The sequence below is a fragment of the Coffea eugenioides genome, chromosome 2, assembly GCF_003713205.1.
Source record: "Coffea eugenioides isolate CCC68of chromosome 2, Ceug_1.0, whole genome shotgun sequence".
NCBI classification, from domain to species: Eukaryota; Viridiplantae; Streptophyta; class Magnoliopsida; order Gentianales; family Rubiaceae; genus Coffea; species Coffea eugenioides.
Genome location: NC_040036.1, coordinates 24,362,880 through 24,378,432, shown reverse-complemented (window position 1 = coordinate 24,378,432; position 15,553 = coordinate 24,362,880). Strand labels below are relative to the sequence as shown.

Here is a 15,553-nt window from a genome sequence, read left to right as displayed (position 1 = left end):
ATATTTTTAGTGAGATTAGATCGGGAGGACAAATATTACTTTCCCTATTTTGGGGCCCCAATTCACTCGAAAAACACTCATATTAGGCTGTGGTACGCTGCGGGCCAACACAAGGGGTGCATTAGAATCTAGCATTTGGGCTCAATTGGTCAACCAATGGAGCCCAAGAAACTTAGAGGAAAGAAAGTCAGGCGTTAACAGAATGGACTTGGAAAGATGGGCTGATGAATGCCTTTATTTATTAATTTTTCGGTTTTTTTTTTCGTTCCATGCCTCTTTTTTACTCATTCTTACGGGCCTATCATATTAAAAAAAAAGCTGATAAAAATTTTAAAAATATAAAGAAATTATGATGAAAGACGATAATGACTAGTATGGGAGTTTATGATAGAAAAAAATGTGAGAAAGTTGGAAGAGAAGAGAAGAGAATATAAACTCTCGTTGTGTTGTTTGGGAGTTTTGAAAGGAAAATATCATTCATTTTAGCCTTTTACTAAATTATCCATGCCCTTTTTTTAATATATATAATGTTTGAGGGACAAATATGATACTTCGTAAGCAGTTGTACAAGTGTTTTAAGTTTTCCTCTCCTTTCATTTCAGGAAAATATTGTGGATCATTAAAAAATATGATACAAAACCTTCCATTTATTTTCTTTTCTTTCACTCAAAAGACTTACACATAAATGATTTGTAATATTTCTAGCAAAATCCTTTATTTTCTATAGTTTTTTTTCCCATCCAAGCCCACTGTAAGTGAAAGTTTAAAAAAAATTGTAAGAAAGACTATTTTACATCTTGTACAAGGACTAAAATTAGTTGGCATAAAATTCATCATGGAACAAGTAGTTTTAAGATGTAACAGTATGAATATAGCATTTTTAAAGGAGACTTTAAACCTTGCAATGGGAAAAGAACAAAATGGAGAATTTGAACGTACACTCTTCCTATTGGACTTCCATTCCATCTGTATTGTACGAAACCCATTTTGTTTTTCAAAGGTTTTGAATTAAAACATGCTACTCATAATCTCTTTTACCTTGTTATTATCACTCTATTGAATCCATAATAGGGGTGCAAACGAGTCGAGTCGAAATTTGGTCTAATTGATAAGTTTCAACTTAGTTTTATGAAATTCAAACTTGAGTTCAAGATCGATGAATTCAAAATTTAAAGTTCAAAGTTAAAAAAATAAAAAAATAAATATTTTTATTTTTTAAAAAATAAATAAAATAATAAATTTCTTAACAAATCATAAAATATGAAAAATATATATATGTAATTTTACAATTAAAATAAAAAATAAATGTATACATAATCGAACCAACTTGCGAGTTAACGAGATGAATATTTTTAAAATCAAGTTTGACTTGATCAGTTCGAACTCAACTCGAATTCGATGTTAATCGAACTCGAATCGAATTTGAATTCAAATTAATCACGGGCGACTCGATTATTTTGCAATTTAAACCATAATGACCATTAAGCTGAAAAGATGTAAATGAGGTGAACCTGATTCGTTACGTTGCCCGTACCACCAAGCCCCGCCCATCTTCCTGGACCATGGTCCCATTCGAAATTAAATTAGTCTACAATCCCTTCCCCCCAAACACTAAAAAAGGACAAAAAAAGGAGGGAAAAATAAAAAAAGGAAAAAGAAAATGAAAGAAAAGTCATCGATGTTCATGACCATCTTATATGTGATCCAACCGCCCACATTTAGTCTCCTAAACTAAGAAAGCAAAAGCAGCCGTCAGATGAAGAGCATCAAGGGTTAGTCCACAGTGTCTCATCACGCTCTCCGCGCGCCTCCCTTTCTTATATACTTCCACGCTGCCATTTTTCTCCCCCTTTTCCTTCTCTGCCTCTCCCCACGGGAAACCGCTTTTAAACCCCCGAAGCGGTTTTCCGTACTACCGCCAGCTCCTTTAAATCCTTCCGGATCAGAGTCTGCGGTGTTAGGGTTCCGATCAGCAGTTCTGCTTTGTTGACTCTTTTCGGTCCCTTCTGCTAGGTTAGATCTACTTTACCTGTCTTTTTTCTTTAGGATTTCTTTTTTAGTCATAAGCACGCAGGTTTTTTGTTTCACTGCACAGAGTTGAGACACTAGTTGACTACTTGTTTATGTTCTTTTTGCGGTTTCTACTGTTTTGATTTTTGCATGCTTTTTTTTAATGTTTAGTAAGAAATGCTTAATTGTTTTTAGATTTGTTTTGTGAAATAAGTTTATTTTTTAATAGTGAATGAAGATTTTGCTAGAAATGCAAAATAGTAAATTATTTTCTTTTGTTTTTCCTTTGTTCTGCTGGGAGAAACGATGAAGTTTGTTTTGTTGGTTCGTTATTTGCTTCTCTCTCTCTCTCTGTGTTTTTTTTCTTTTTTTGAAATAGGTAAAACTGATTAAATTTATTTTTTTCCATTTTGGTCTTAATATCTTGGGGGATTTTTATTGGACGGTTGACTTGCTGGTTTTGTGGCTTCCGTTGTTTTTGAAAACTAAGAAAGATCTCTTAGGAAATAATCTTGTTGGTGGGTAACTAGAAATAGTTTTTTTTTTTTTTTAAATTTTGATTTATGTCATGGAATAATCGGGTTGTCTTTATCAAATATGTTTTGAGTGTGTGGGGCTTATTACTACTTGGGAATGTTCTGCTTTTCTGTCGCACCATCACAACCCGATTAATATCCAAATTTGTTTAGTAAAAGGAGCGAGGAATTTTTAATTTTCTTTTCTGCAAGAGGGTAGGACAGAATCTCTATTGTCATGGATACTCCTTATGCTCTTTTTTATTTACGTTTAATTGTTATTTTTCTCTTTTTGTTGACTATTCTGCCCTTTTTAAAGAAAAGAAGTATTCTGCTTTTAAAAATTTGGGAGGAGGATTGACTTTCAGTTTATGATATTTCAGAAGAATTATTTCCTTATTGAAAAGAAATATCTGATTGGAAACAACGCCACAAGTTTACTTGTTTGGCGTCTGTGCCACTTTGTTGTTACTCTGCTTCATTCTCAGTGATCTTTCCTGCTGAGTTGTACTTGGTTGTAGGCAAGGATTTTGATTTTGAAGATCGCAAATGGCTGGAGAGAGGATCATAGAGAATTGTATCCTTTGTCTATGGTTAATGGATAGTCATTGGGTGAATTTACAGTGTATCACACAGTCTGCTTATATTTTTGGAACTTTTAATGTGTCATCTAATGTTTGCTTTGATTGAAAAGTGACAGAATTTCTTTCAATTAGTCAAGTTTTTATGCTCTAAAAGTTCCTTGCAATTGACTGTTATCTTCCTGAAAAGGGTATTGTTACTCTTTAACTTTATTCTACAGCTGAGCAAATGGTTCAAGGTCTGAAGCCTGATTCCGCTGCTGTTAAACCTGAGAAAGATATGGTAAGCCTGTGGCCCCCCTACCATTGCTTACTTGAGCATGCTTGGTATTTTTTCCTTGCTCACTTCGCGTCTGAAATAGTTTTTTCCCTCTTTTCTTTTCGCTCATCCTTTTTGAGTGGTTTATTTTTATATATCTTGCCATTTGCTGTTGGCTATTGTCTTTTTTTTTTTGATAAAGTTATAAGGTTGTATTGTTCCTCGTGCAAATTTTACTCATCCTAGCGACATGTTGTAGTTTTACGTTGCATGCATTTATTAAATTTTAACCAGGGAAGTGTACGTGTAAGCCACCAAGTAATTTCTTTGGCTTATATTTGGTTTTTGTTTTCTTCTGCTCCTTAGGCTTCAAACAAAAATGGATTTGCTCCTGACACGGCTTCTCCTTTGCCTACTTTGGGGGATGTTACAACTGGCCTCAAGGGTGACAATCAAAATTTAGATGCAGAGCAAGGTGTTTATTATCCACCCACTAGCTGTTACAATTATTACTACCCAGGTCAGATATTGCATGGGTTCTGTTACTAAATATGGTTCTTTTTGATTTCAGGTTAGCCAGTGTTGGGAAAAAACTTTTAGTTTTGAATTAGGATAATTTCAGGACTTGAGCATTTGGGTGTTGTCCCTCCCCCTTCTCTGAGTTTTCAAACTGTTACAATGCTTTAACTTGTCATAAGATGGAAGGAGTGAACAGAACATATGCCTGTCCTTTGATGCCTTCTTTGGATGGAAAACTGAATATTCAACCTTTTTTCTTTGTTTTGCAAGTATATCAAATATCAAGGGATATGCCAGTACCTGAGCTCATCATTATTTTTTCAATTGCACAGTATTGTCCTTCATAAATTATTTTCAATTGTGTCATACATTATTTTTGAGTAAAATAAGACATATGGCTGTTCTATCTTCTGAGACCTATTTTTCCTAAACATATGCTTTGAGTACTGCATTTATTTGCACTTGTTAAGAGTATCTCATGGTTTGCACATTGTCATATGCTTAACCCCCACTCAGTATGCATTAAAACATATTTCTAATGAAATGGCACATGAGGATGTTAGACTTTCTCATAAAAGTGTATGCATGTAGTAGATAGTAATCCATTGGAACAAGGGCGTTATGGAACTCAAAACTAAGTGGCTTCATAGGTCTTGTGAATTCCTAGCAGATCAATATGATGCAATGGGAAAATGAATAGATAGAGAACAAGACAATTGAAAGGAACTGGTACTGGGGAGGTTGTGGGTACGCGTATCTAATGCCTTCTTTGTAACAACTCCAGGGCAATCTGGTTATGTTGTAGGGTGCTTTTCTTTTTGTTGAGTCTTACATTTCGTCAATTCATTTTTCTTTTTTTGCAGGGTATAATGGAACCTTTAATCAATTGGATGATCAAGGTTATCTTGCTATGGGTGGTGGTTACTCAGTATGTTCTAGCGTGCATTTTTTTCTTCTTTAACTTTATATGCCAGAGCACTAGTCTGTGACATCTAACTTTTGCTTATTTGCAGGGTATCCCATCAGACAATAGCTCACTGCTCTATTATTTGCCTGGCTATAATCCTTACAACACTGGGTTTATTGGTGCTGATGGGGAACAGCTCCCCTATGTATCATCTGGATATTTTCAGCAACCGGTCTCATATGGATCTGAAGCCTTGCCACCTCATACATGGGATTCGATGTATGTTGGAGATGTCAAGAATAGAGTTGTTAGCAAAACCGACGATGTAAAAGCTGCCTTTGGCCAGAATGAGTCTGTCAATTCGAGCGTTATTAACGCTTCAAGAACAATTAATTCTTCTTCAACTGTGCCTTTGAATTCAAAAGCTCGAAAATTTACATTGCCATCTGATTTTTGCAAGTCCTTCCCTCACACTAGACCTCTCAAACCACTGAACAAGGTATGCTCTTTATGAGAATCTGTTGGTATCTGATGCGTGTTTAAGTATTTCAAAAGACTAGTTCACATGCAAGTTACACAAGATTTTTGTAATTGCAAGTGGTTAGATATGGTATGAGTTGCACGCTTGGTGGTTACATCTAGGCGGGCTTGAAATCAGAAATTAGTATTATGCCCTAGGTTTTGTTGATTTAGTGGCATTTTAGTCCCTTTTGTTCTTTGGGAGAAAAGTTGGACTTTTTAAATATATTTTTCTGGGTCACCTAGGCCGCAATAAATTGTTTAGTCAGTTTTTGCATGCATGATATGTTACTCTGTCATCATGAAATTTGTAATTCGACTTTTTAATTTGTCTCCTCTTCCAGTTAGGTTCTGGTTTCCCGTCAATTGAGAATATGAATGGGGTTTACCCTGCTGGGAAGTTGTCTGCATTCAGCAACCAAAATAGAGGCCTTTATATGCACTATGGTCCAATGAACTACCAACCAAATGGTAGAGTTTGGAACACCTATCAAAGATCTAGGTCAAGAAGTAATTTTAGGCGAGAAGGAGAAAATGAAGCTTCAAATGAGCTGAGCCGTGGTCCTAGGGCGAATAGTAAGAGTGAGCATTCAAAGTTGTCAGCTGATGATGAACAAGCAGAGCTGACTGTTCAGAGGGATAAATACAATTTGGAGGATTTTCAATGCGAGTATGACAATGGAAAGTTTTATGTCATCAAGTCATACAGTGAAGATGATATTCACAAATGCATTAAATATGATGTCTGGTCTAGCACTCCAAATGGCAACAAGAAACTAGATGCTGCTTTCCGTGATGCTGAGTCTAAAGCAACTGAAAAGGGCACCAAATGTCCAATTTTCCTGTTCTTTTCAGTGAGTTTGTGTATACTTTCTTAAGGATGTTTCTTGGATTTCATGATCTACTGGATCTGTTCCAGTAAATACATCTTTCAAATGTTGTCTCATGTATTTCAGAATTTATTTGTTTGTGTGCCATTTACCAAATAATTTTTGTGTCTTATTGTTTATTGTGCAATGATTTGTTTTTCTAATCTGTTTACACTTCGTTTCCAGGTGAATGGTAGTGGACAGTTTCTAGGTGTAGCTGAGATGGTTGGACAGGTCGACTTTAACAAAAACATGGACTTTTGGCAGCTTGACAAGTGGAATGGGTTCTTCCCTGTCAAGTGGCACATAGTTAAAGATGTCCCCAATAGTCTGTTGCGGCACATAATCTTGGAAAACAATGATAACAGGGCTGTTACCTACAGCAGGGACACTCAGGAGGTAGCACTTAGTTCTTTTTTTTATTATGAGTTCATTTGTATAATTAAGCTTTCATATTGTAGGTGCTTTTGTATGCACACGTGTATGGTTATATTATATTGTGTCCAAAGATGAAAGTGCTTTGTCTTTATTCCTTTACTTTTGGAGTATAAAATTGCTTTTCTATATCGCTTCTATTTCAGATTGGACTGAAGCAAGGTTTAGAAATGCTCAGCATCTTCAAAAGTTATTCTGCTAAGACGTCACTGTTAGATGATTTCAAGTTCTACGAAGGTCGGGAGAAGTCGCTAAAAGCCCATAGAAGCACAAAGCCAACTCTTCAGACTGATGTACTCAAGGAGGATGATAGTCCAGTCAGTCTCTCTCTCTCTCTCTCTGTGCCCAAAAATAGACAGAATCATGTCAATATTTCTGGGTGTTAATATAATATGAATTGAGTTTGGTATTTCCCCCGAGTCTCTAACTGCATCCTCTGATGCAGTAAATATTCTGTGTAATCATTTCTAGATGTTTTCCGTAGACCATGTTTTGAAGCTTGAAACTGAATTTATTTTCATCCAAGATGAGGGGCTTGATGGTGGACAACAATCCATGGGGTGTGCCCTTTTGTTAATTGAAAGCAATGTCTTGTTCTAACTCTGAGACAACTGTAAATGAAGTGATGGATGTATAATTTAGTGTTTAGATTAGATTGTCCATGGCCCTACCCCTTTTTTTTTTTCTGTTTTTTTGGGGGGGGGTTGTTAATGTATACATTTTAATGACCAATTCTTATTTTGGTTTGCAGAAGCCCCTTAAGGAAGGCTGCAAGACAAATGGGTCGGATTTGATGCCATCATTAGTCAATCTCACAAAAGACCTCTCGCTTAATCCTCCTCTCCCGCTGAAGAGCACTGTGTGAACTAGATAGAAGACAAAGCGCCTCTTAAAAAGGCGATTTAGTTGTCAGAACAGCTTTAAAGCACCACAGGGGTTTTTCATTGTTTTCTATACTTATTTTTCTTTTGCTGTCTACCTGAATCTAGTTTAGAGGGGCGTCTTTGATGTCTTGTATGTTGCTGGGTCTTAAATCTGGTTGGCTTTTTTTTTAATATATTGATGTTTTTCTCTTAATTTTTGCGAAGGGAGATGTTTCATCTCCATTTTGCTTGCTTAGTCTTTTGACATCAGATTAATGTTTTTGGTTGCTTATTGTCGGTAGTTTATCTGTTGCTCTCTGGGTTGCGTTTCTGTTACTGACGGTGAAGACTAGGTTTCAATGCTATGCGGTTCCTGGTTAGGTTAAGGAATGATTTCGCCTCGCTCTGTTTTACTGCCGTTCTTCCATCAGCAAATCTAGCGTCCAAATTGGCTAATATCTTCTTGCCTGCCTTCGTAGTGAAATATAGGAAGTTCGTTTCTGAGGAGAGACTGGATGACGGCGGATTGCTCCTATTTATTTAGCTGAGCATTGTGTGGAAAATGGTGTATGCCCTTCTTAGCTTAGCTTTTGTTGTTCAGGAGAGATTTTAGTCGAGGGCAAAGCAGAACCCAAATTCAACATGATAATCCTATAATGTGGGGTTTGTATCATCATCATCATCATCATCATCATGGCTGTGTGGTATAGTTGCAATAATTTTGATTGGGACTGTCTTGCACTCGTCGAACGACTGAAAAACAGCTACAAAAGTAAATTAAAGATTCGGGTGGGTGGAAACGATTCAATTCGGGTCTTGGGGTTTGGTAAATTATTTCGGGAACAAGCTTAGTAAATTGTCAGAAGCATCACCAAAATTATTCAGGATCTGTTAGTCGACAAGATCAAATGAGACCCGAAGGAGCATGTAGCCAAACTGAAGCTCGAGTAACGAACTCCATTAGTACCTAGTGTGCAGTGAAAAATCATGCACGATCGGAGCAGCTTAAAAAGCTTGCACGAATCCGAACGCGTTGCAAAAGAATTTTCATCCTTGGTAAAACAAAAAATATTTTCAATTAATTACTCACTAATATCTTGTGGATGTCCTCAACTGTTGCATCATTCCATAAAATTTATTTTCTCTGTTACCAAAATAAAAGAAACAACCACGTAATAAAATAATTAGTAGCCAAGTCCAATATAGCAAACACACGTAATGTATTAGATTTAGATTAAAACCTCATGATACTGGCTTTCGTCAAACATCATAATATAATATTCTCCAGTAAAACTAAGACCATTACAAAGCATTTAATTTAAAATGCGAAGTACTGTAGCACTTGACCCGTATTAAAAAAACTATACTGAAAACAATCAGAAAGACTATCAACCTTCCTAATTAAATAATTAATAATCAAGAACTAGTGCCTCGGTGGTCTCTGGTCCATCACCCGATAGTGAATCATGTCATTGTAGTCATTCTCCCTCAAAGACGGTGAAACATTAGGCATCAAATGGGGATATTGCATGTATGGTGCCACCATCGGTTGCACACTTGGACCATAGTAGCGAGCCAACGGCCTGGGATGATTATATACCATATTATCAAGCACCCCACCACCCCTGCCGGCCACCATGCCGCCGCCGCCGCCTCCGGAACTCGATCCATAATACTTGAATGATGCGCACTGTATACTAGATGCACTGCCCCCTAATTGCACTTGATGATGGTGATGATGATGCTCATTTTCATTCATGAGAAGCATCATCATGGAATTCTGATTGATTGAGTGCATCTGATGGTGTTCTTGATCGTGAATAGTAGCCGGAGCAGGGTAGTGTGCCTGTGCCATAGGTACGTGCATTTCTACTGGATTCACCGGAGCAGGACCAATGCTGACTTGTTCCAATTCAACTCCTCTTTGGATCAATCCAGACAACCTTGCGTTGTTATTGTTGTTGTAGGACGTAGCTGCTGCTGTGAAATCAATCGTTGGCTGCTGTTGTGATCCTTCCGTCATTAAATACCTGTTTTGAATATGACTATGGTTATGGTGGTTATGAAGAAGAAGATGCTGATGATGATGGAGATGATCATCATCATCATATCCCTTGCATATTGCTTCCATCCTGGAGTCCACAACTTCAATTTTATCGCTCACCGTTGCAGCGAATTTTCTCAGTTCCATCTCTGAAAGATGGCTCATAGGATCAATCCAAGTGGGGTACTGTATTTCCACGGCCTTTTTGCGCACCTTATCGAGTTCGTCTTCCACTCTCTTGTTCCTATCCTGGAAAAAATCCTGCAAACCGAAGACCCTCGTTGCACTGTCCTTAGACTTGCCTTGGTATATGTCGATCATGCGCGAGATTTCATCAGAATTTTCCGGCCAAATCCCGGACTCCATGGAAGGACTCTCCTGTCCAGGGCCGTAGATGATCATGCATGCGTCCACGTCGCATAGAGTAGCGAACTCATGAATCTTCCTCATCAACCCCTCCTTTCTCTTCTTGAAAGTTATGTGCCGTGATTTTTCTTTCCCAATCAGTTCCATGTTCAACTTTGCACGACCCATGATTGATAATCACTACTATAAAATCAAACAAGTGGTAGAAATTAATTGAAACTAAACAGAACATTAAAGCAAGCAAGCAAGCGATATATATTTATTGACTCGACTATATATATATGTGGATGAAAATCTAAAGTCTTACCAGTAAAAGAAAGAAACGACATTGATTAATTATGAATTAGGATTTATTCAACCATTTATTGAGCTTTTTTTGCTAAACTAGTATTAATAAAGATTTATGATTTCAATATCCTGACCATAGCTATATATTACTCCAACAAACAGCAGCAGACAGCCAAAACAAAGACAGTTTTCTTATCTTACTCTTAGGGGAAAAAATTGTTGAAGAAATTAGCTTTGAATCGATCGTGGCTACAAAGCAATTTTTCTTAGGGAACCAAAAAAAACAATAGAAAGTGTAATAACTCAAGAAATTACCTCTGATTCTTCAGCGTGGCTTGCCTTAACCGGATTTAGGAAAAGAATGGAGTTGTTCACAACCTTTATATAAGAAGATAGATATCATGGAGTTGCTTAATTTCCAAGAATTTGCAAAGTGTCCATAAAACGTTAATTGATGATTGGTGATGTATATATGGTATGTGCAATATTACCTTGCTAAAAAAAAAAAAGGCAGTCCCCGTTTGTGATTTTACGTACCATATATATAGATTACTCTTCAAGAACATAAGGAAAGATTGAGAGAAATATAAGGTCTTAATTGATTTTCTCACATCTTAGGAAATTTCTCAAATCATCTAGTCTTGTGAAAACTTCCATAATTATTGCACGTGGCTATGAAAATCTTAAACAACACTATTTTTATTACTAGCAGTGTTTCGTCACAAGAGGGATGCTTCTTTTTTATTTTGGAATTATTTTTTTAGCATCAATCCTTCAGCTTTTCTAATCCTGGCTGTCAAAATTGGCAAAGATACGAGTAATAAGCAAACGAAGGCGTGAAATCTTTCCTGCCTGCAGTTTAGGCTTTCAGGCTGATGGCCCAAAAGGCGTGGTTTACTACAATATTAAGGCTCTAGTTAAGAGGGGCCTTGCTAGTTAAGACCATTTAAAGCAATCCAAAAGCGAGTAACAATAGGCGTGAAATGAGAGGCGATCCAATTCTGCGCCTTTATGAAGTGTGGTGTTTGTCTTCGCTGCCTGAAACGCGACTTGTCCTAAAACCCTCATTAGTCATTTCCAACCGCCAAAACTTAAACCCCTACGAATTATGTCCTAATTACGAATACACCCTGCCTGAAAGCTCCCAACCGACGGCCACCAATGAGCGCCGATCAATCAGAGCAGTCTCTCAATCGACGGCCAGGAAATCATTCCCCCGAACGTCCTCAGAAAATCGCCAGAGTCAACCCCATTGAAGAATCCGGCTGCGAAGAAGAAGAGAATCAGCAAAAAGGCCCGATAGTTACCGAAACTAAAATGAATCCGAACCCTAGAATTCAGCGCTATTTGATTGCAATCGAGTATATTGGGACCCGCTTCGCCGGAGCTCAGCAGCAATCCAATTGCCGCACCGTCGTCGGCGTTCTGGAGGTAATGATTTAAATTGTTTCTACCATTAATATCGGAAACTGCTGAAGTGTTTATCACTATTTGTAGTTTATGTTTCATTTTGGTGTTTTCAGGAGGCTTTTCACAAATTCATTGGACAGCCTGTTTCAATATTTTGCTCTAGCCGAACGGTAAGTTGTGCTTCTCTCTCTAAGGGGATTCCTTTTTGCAGAATGGTTAACCCTTTAGTAATGGGGCTATGTAAATTTTGTGTTGAGTTGCATGGCCAATGACTATTGAGAGACTGCAGAAGATGTGGTAATTGAATTGTCTTCCATTATTTATTTTGGTTAAAATTTATGCATTTTGTGACTTGTCCAGTGAATTGCTTCCAATAGAGGTGTTCCATGCATGCTTTCCTATATGTATTCGTGTTTTTAAGTCTTTTACCATTATTGTCTTGGTTCAATACTGGTGTTTCTTCTTGCATTTGTGAACAATCCATCCTTTATTTTTTTCCCCAACAAACAATATCAGTGTCCTTCATGTACCATATCAGTTCTAACATTCTTATATGGATTTCTAGGATGCAGGAGTTCATGCCTTATCAAATGTTTTCCATGTAGATGTTGAAAGGATAAGCAAAAGGAAACCTGGTGAAACGGTAAATTCTTGTAGAATTCAAAATCTTTCTGATTTTTTTTTCTTGCATTGATAACTGTTGTTGCCTTTTTGTTTTTTTTTGTTTTTCAAGTCTAGAGTCGATTAAGCTTAGGCTGGGTAGCTCATCAATGCCTTCTTAGAACACAATTTTATTCCTATAACTCTCTTTTTGCATGCAGCTACCTCCCCATGAACCTGCAGTGGTCAAGAAAGCTGTCAACCATTTCTTACAGGTAACTTATGTTCTATGCAAAAGTCCTCATTTCTGAATTTCCCTCTTATACTTGTCCGCTTGCAGTTACCTTTGATTTTTCTAGTTTATGTTTAATTTACAATAAGCTGAACAAATAGTCAGTAGGATTCCTTGTGCTTAGTACTGCAAATTGTTTTTCTGATGAAAATCATCCCTTGGTAACTTACACATCTTTCCTGATGCCCCGGGTAAAAATATATTGTCAAATGAGATTAAACTCTTAATACTCCTTTTATTCCCCTTCCCTATCAGTTGTGTGTGCAGCCATTTTAGCTATGCATGAAAACTGCTGTCCCCTTGTGACTCTTTCGAGCTCTGAAAGGATCATGGTGTCAACTACTGTATAAAGACAATGAAGAATTTCAGCCTCTATTTTGATATAGCTGGCAGAAAACTTTTGCACAAGCCCCTTGTATAATTGCTTTGGTTGAGATATGCTGCTATTTACAGTGTCAAATTTGCATAATTTTCTGTTTACTGGTGCTTGAGCATCTTAACTTTTCTGGAACTAATCTTGAAAATGGATCTTCATTGTCCCGTGTTGCAGTGGAAGTTAGGGCTGTAATTTAGTTCTTCACGCATCATGTCCAATGCCCTTAATTGAAGGAAATGATGACATATTTTGCTCTTTGCTTTGCTCCAGAAGAATGAGGGTGATATCATGGTCATTGATGTTCAGAGTGTTCCATCTGATTTTCATTCTAGATACAAAGCTCAAGAACGCACGTAGGTATCAACAGTTCCAAACTTTGATATTGATGCTGCTATATATGGTATAAGAATTCTTCTTTACATGGATTGTGGGAACTGTATGCATGATCTTTCATGCATGAATCAGCAATTCATAGAGTTCTGAATCTCTACGTTGAATAGGATTCAGTTAAAATATGAAGGTGTAGCTAGTCCAAATGCTCTAGAATATGCGTACCTTGGAAGCAGAGAGGATTCTTGTGTGTTTTGAACTGTTATAGATTATGCTGCAAATGATAATCAAAATATAGCTATGTGCTTTGTATTTATTCACAAAGATTGCGACTAAAATTATGTACGCTATGTTAACATTTCTCATGAATTTGGCAGTCAGATTTAACACTTAATGCTTATAGTGTGAATAATATACTGGAATATTTGACTGTGTACTCTCGCTATTTCCTCTTACATTCCTACCTACTTTGGCATTGGTTGCCAACATTTGGACTTAATGTTTGGAGACAAGCAAAGCTTGTGTTTAGTTTGTAGTGAGTTTTAAATTGTCTCGAAATCTTCATTAGGTACTTCTATCGATTACTGTCTGGTCCCGAACCTTTGTCAACATTTGAAAAAGACCGTTCTTGGCATGTTGCGGAAGAACTAGACCTTCTATCTATGCAGGTTGGACCTGATTTTTTTGATGATTTTCTTTTCTGGGTTTGATTTTTGCTGTATACTTTGATGGCTAAAGATTGTTTCACTTTGATCTTAATCCAGAAGGCATGCCAAGTTTTAGTTGGACGTCATGATTTCAGTTCTTTCAGGGCTGCTGCATGTCAGGTTTGTTGTTTATATCCTAGATAGCTATCATCACTTTACATTTTGCAGTGTCTCTGGCCATATGATGCCTCTGGCCTTCATCTACGAGGTTAACCATATGGCACCTCAGATGATATCTTCTGACTGCTCAGTTATGTTATTTTACAAAGTTCCGTGTAATACTTGATCAGTTTCTAGTTCTAAAGCTAATGGTTCAGATGCCAAAAAAAAAGTTGAAATGCCTTTGAAATGGATAAAAAAATTATCTTTTTTGGTCTGGTTTGGAAATTTACTTACAAAGCATTCTTGGAAGCTTCTGAAAAAATTTGGTTTGGATTGGAAACTTACTTAGAAAGCACTCTTGAAAGTTTCCGACAGCATGACTCGAGAAAAGCAGGAACTGTAGGTTTAAGACATTCAGAATCATCCATGATACAAAACTTATCTGCAAGGTGCCTTTTATCTTGTTTTTATGATGTTGGTTGTTTGTCAGGCAAAGTCGCCGATCAGATCTTTGGATGAATTGAATGTTACTGAGGTTGTTTCACCTCTATCTTTCCCTTCTATCAAAGAGAGAGAACAGAGCAATTATTTAGTAGAAGATTCTTTTGCAACCTCCCTGAAATCAGAATCTGAGGTTTCACATGTTTCTTCAACGATCACCTCTCAAGTTGAGCCTATTCCAACATTTGGCATGAGAAAACAGCATTGTTGCTTTGTGGTAACTGCACGAGCACGTTCTTTCCTCTACCACCAGGTTGGGGTCACCATTCTTACTGTATCCAATCCCAGTTTGTGTCGGTCTCTCATCAATAATATGTGTCTACTACTAGTGACAATTCAAACGCCCCAGTGTTCTGAAGTTAAAGCTTTTGAACAGGTTAGGTTGCTGGTTGGTGTTCTCAAATCTGTTGGAACGGGAAACTTAACAGTAGATGACGGTATTACTATAATGTAAAGCTTGTCTATGTTTATTTAGTAAATTTTCTGGATTTATTTGTCATGCCATGCTTCATTTCAGTGGAACGCATTCTGAAAGCAAAGACGGTAGCGGCTGCAAGTCCGATGGCCCCAGCATGTGGACTCTACCTTGGACATGTTAAGTTCGATCTGCCTTCAGATATGTGAATTGGTCATCTCCAAGGAAGGACTCTGTTTCATCATGATTTTTCTGCACCAATTCATCATTTGCTTGCATAACACCCGATTGTTTCAATTCTCATGCTGCTGCTTAGATGACATTGCATTGTGTATTTGATATACTCATTAAGTGGCAGCCACTAACTTCATGTTTTACCAGAAGCCGTGAAGAGTTCTGCTTCCTGGGTATACGCGTATACAACACTCATTTTGTGTCTCTCTTAGGATAGACTGAGAAGGGGTATTGGGAGTTGTCCGACTTTATGAAGCAAACAAGAATAGCATCTTTGTGTCTTGATTTAAATTGTGAAAGGAGCCGCAAATTACTCTATTAATTTTGTTAGCTCATGCAAGATGCATTGATTTTGTCCTTTTTCATTTATATTAGTAGTAGTGATATTTTCTGGTTGTTACTAAACATGCT

The 15,553-nt window shown here is 37.2% G+C and overlaps 3 protein-coding genes across 4 annotated transcripts; 2 read left to right on the top strand and 1 right to left on the bottom strand.

Moving 5' to 3' along the window:
* The first annotated feature begins 1,844 nt into the window (after positions 1-1,844).
* LOC113762246 (YTH domain-containing protein ECT4) lies at positions 1,845-7,783 on the top strand. 2 transcript variants are annotated; one of them, XM_027305613.1, is made up of 10 exons: positions 1,845-2,013; positions 3,047-3,102; positions 3,328-3,389; positions 3,732-3,840; positions 4,748-4,812; positions 4,898-5,290; positions 5,655-6,164; positions 6,366-6,578; positions 6,761-6,931; positions 7,366-7,783. In XM_027305613.1, exons 2-10 carry the CDS (start codon positions 3,075-3,077, stop codon positions 7,477-7,479), a joined length of 1,665 nt encoding a protein of 554 aa, XP_027161414.1. In that variant the 5' UTR covers positions 1,845-2,013; positions 3,047-3,074; the 3' UTR covers positions 7,480-7,783. The 2 variants fall into 2 exon arrangements, with proteins under 2 accessions (XP_027161414.1, XP_027161413.1); XM_027305612.1 differs by having other exon boundaries at positions 3,732-3,885.
* A 1,117-nt stretch (positions 7,784-8,900) lies between these two features.
* On the bottom strand, positions 8,901-10,055 carry LOC113759302 (agamous-like MADS-box protein AGL80). The gene has a single exon (XM_027301869.1). It carries the CDS (start codon positions 10,053-10,055, stop codon positions 8,901-8,903), a length of 1,155 nt encoding a protein of 384 aa, XP_027157670.1.
* Positions 10,056-11,291: 1,236 nt separating this feature from the next.
* Positions 11,292-15,499, top strand: LOC113761730 (tRNA pseudouridine synthase A). The gene is made up of 10 exons (XM_027304838.1): positions 11,292-11,606; positions 11,699-11,755; positions 12,151-12,228; positions 12,407-12,460; positions 13,124-13,206; positions 13,752-13,851; positions 13,948-14,010; positions 14,483-14,746; positions 14,870-14,930; positions 15,011-15,499. Exons 1-10 carry the CDS (start codon positions 11,337-11,339, stop codon positions 15,115-15,117), a joined length of 1,137 nt encoding a protein of 378 aa, XP_027160639.1. The 5' UTR covers positions 11,292-11,336; the 3' UTR covers positions 15,118-15,499.
* The last annotated feature ends 54 nt before the right edge of the window (positions 15,500-15,553 follow it).

What these genes read in the sequence shown, in the direction of transcription:
- LOC113762246 (XM_027305612.1), top strand. Translation starts at nt 3,075, where the DNA reads ATGGCTGGAGAGAGGATCATAGAGAATT. An exon ending in TTAAACCTGAGAAAGATATG is followed by an intron (nt 3,390 to 3,731) that starts GTAAGCCTGTGG and finishes TCTGCTCCTTAG; the next exon opens with GCTTCAAACAAAAATGGATT. An exon ending in CTCTCAAACCACTGAACAAG is followed by an intron (nt 5,291 to 5,654) that starts GTATGCTCTTTA and finishes CTCCTCTTCCAG; the next exon opens with TTAGGTTCTGGTTTCCCGTC.
- LOC113761730 (XM_027304838.1), top strand. Translation starts at nt 11,337, where the DNA reads ATGAGCGCCGATCAATCAGAGCAGTCTCTCAATCGACGGCCAGGAAAT. An exon ending in CCGTCGTCGGCGTTCTGGAG is followed by an intron (nt 11,607 to 11,698) that starts GTAATGATTTAA and finishes TGGTGTTTTCAG; the next exon opens with GAGGCTTTTCACAAATTCAT. An exon ending in TAGACCTTCTATCTATGCAG is followed by an intron (nt 13,852 to 13,947) that starts GTTGGACCTGAT and finishes ATCTTAATCCAG; the next exon opens with AAGGCATGCCAAGTTTTAGT.
- LOC113759302 (XM_027301869.1), bottom strand. Translation starts at nt 10,055, where the DNA reads ATGGGTCGTGCAAAGTTGAACATGGAACTGATTGGGAAAGAAAAATCA.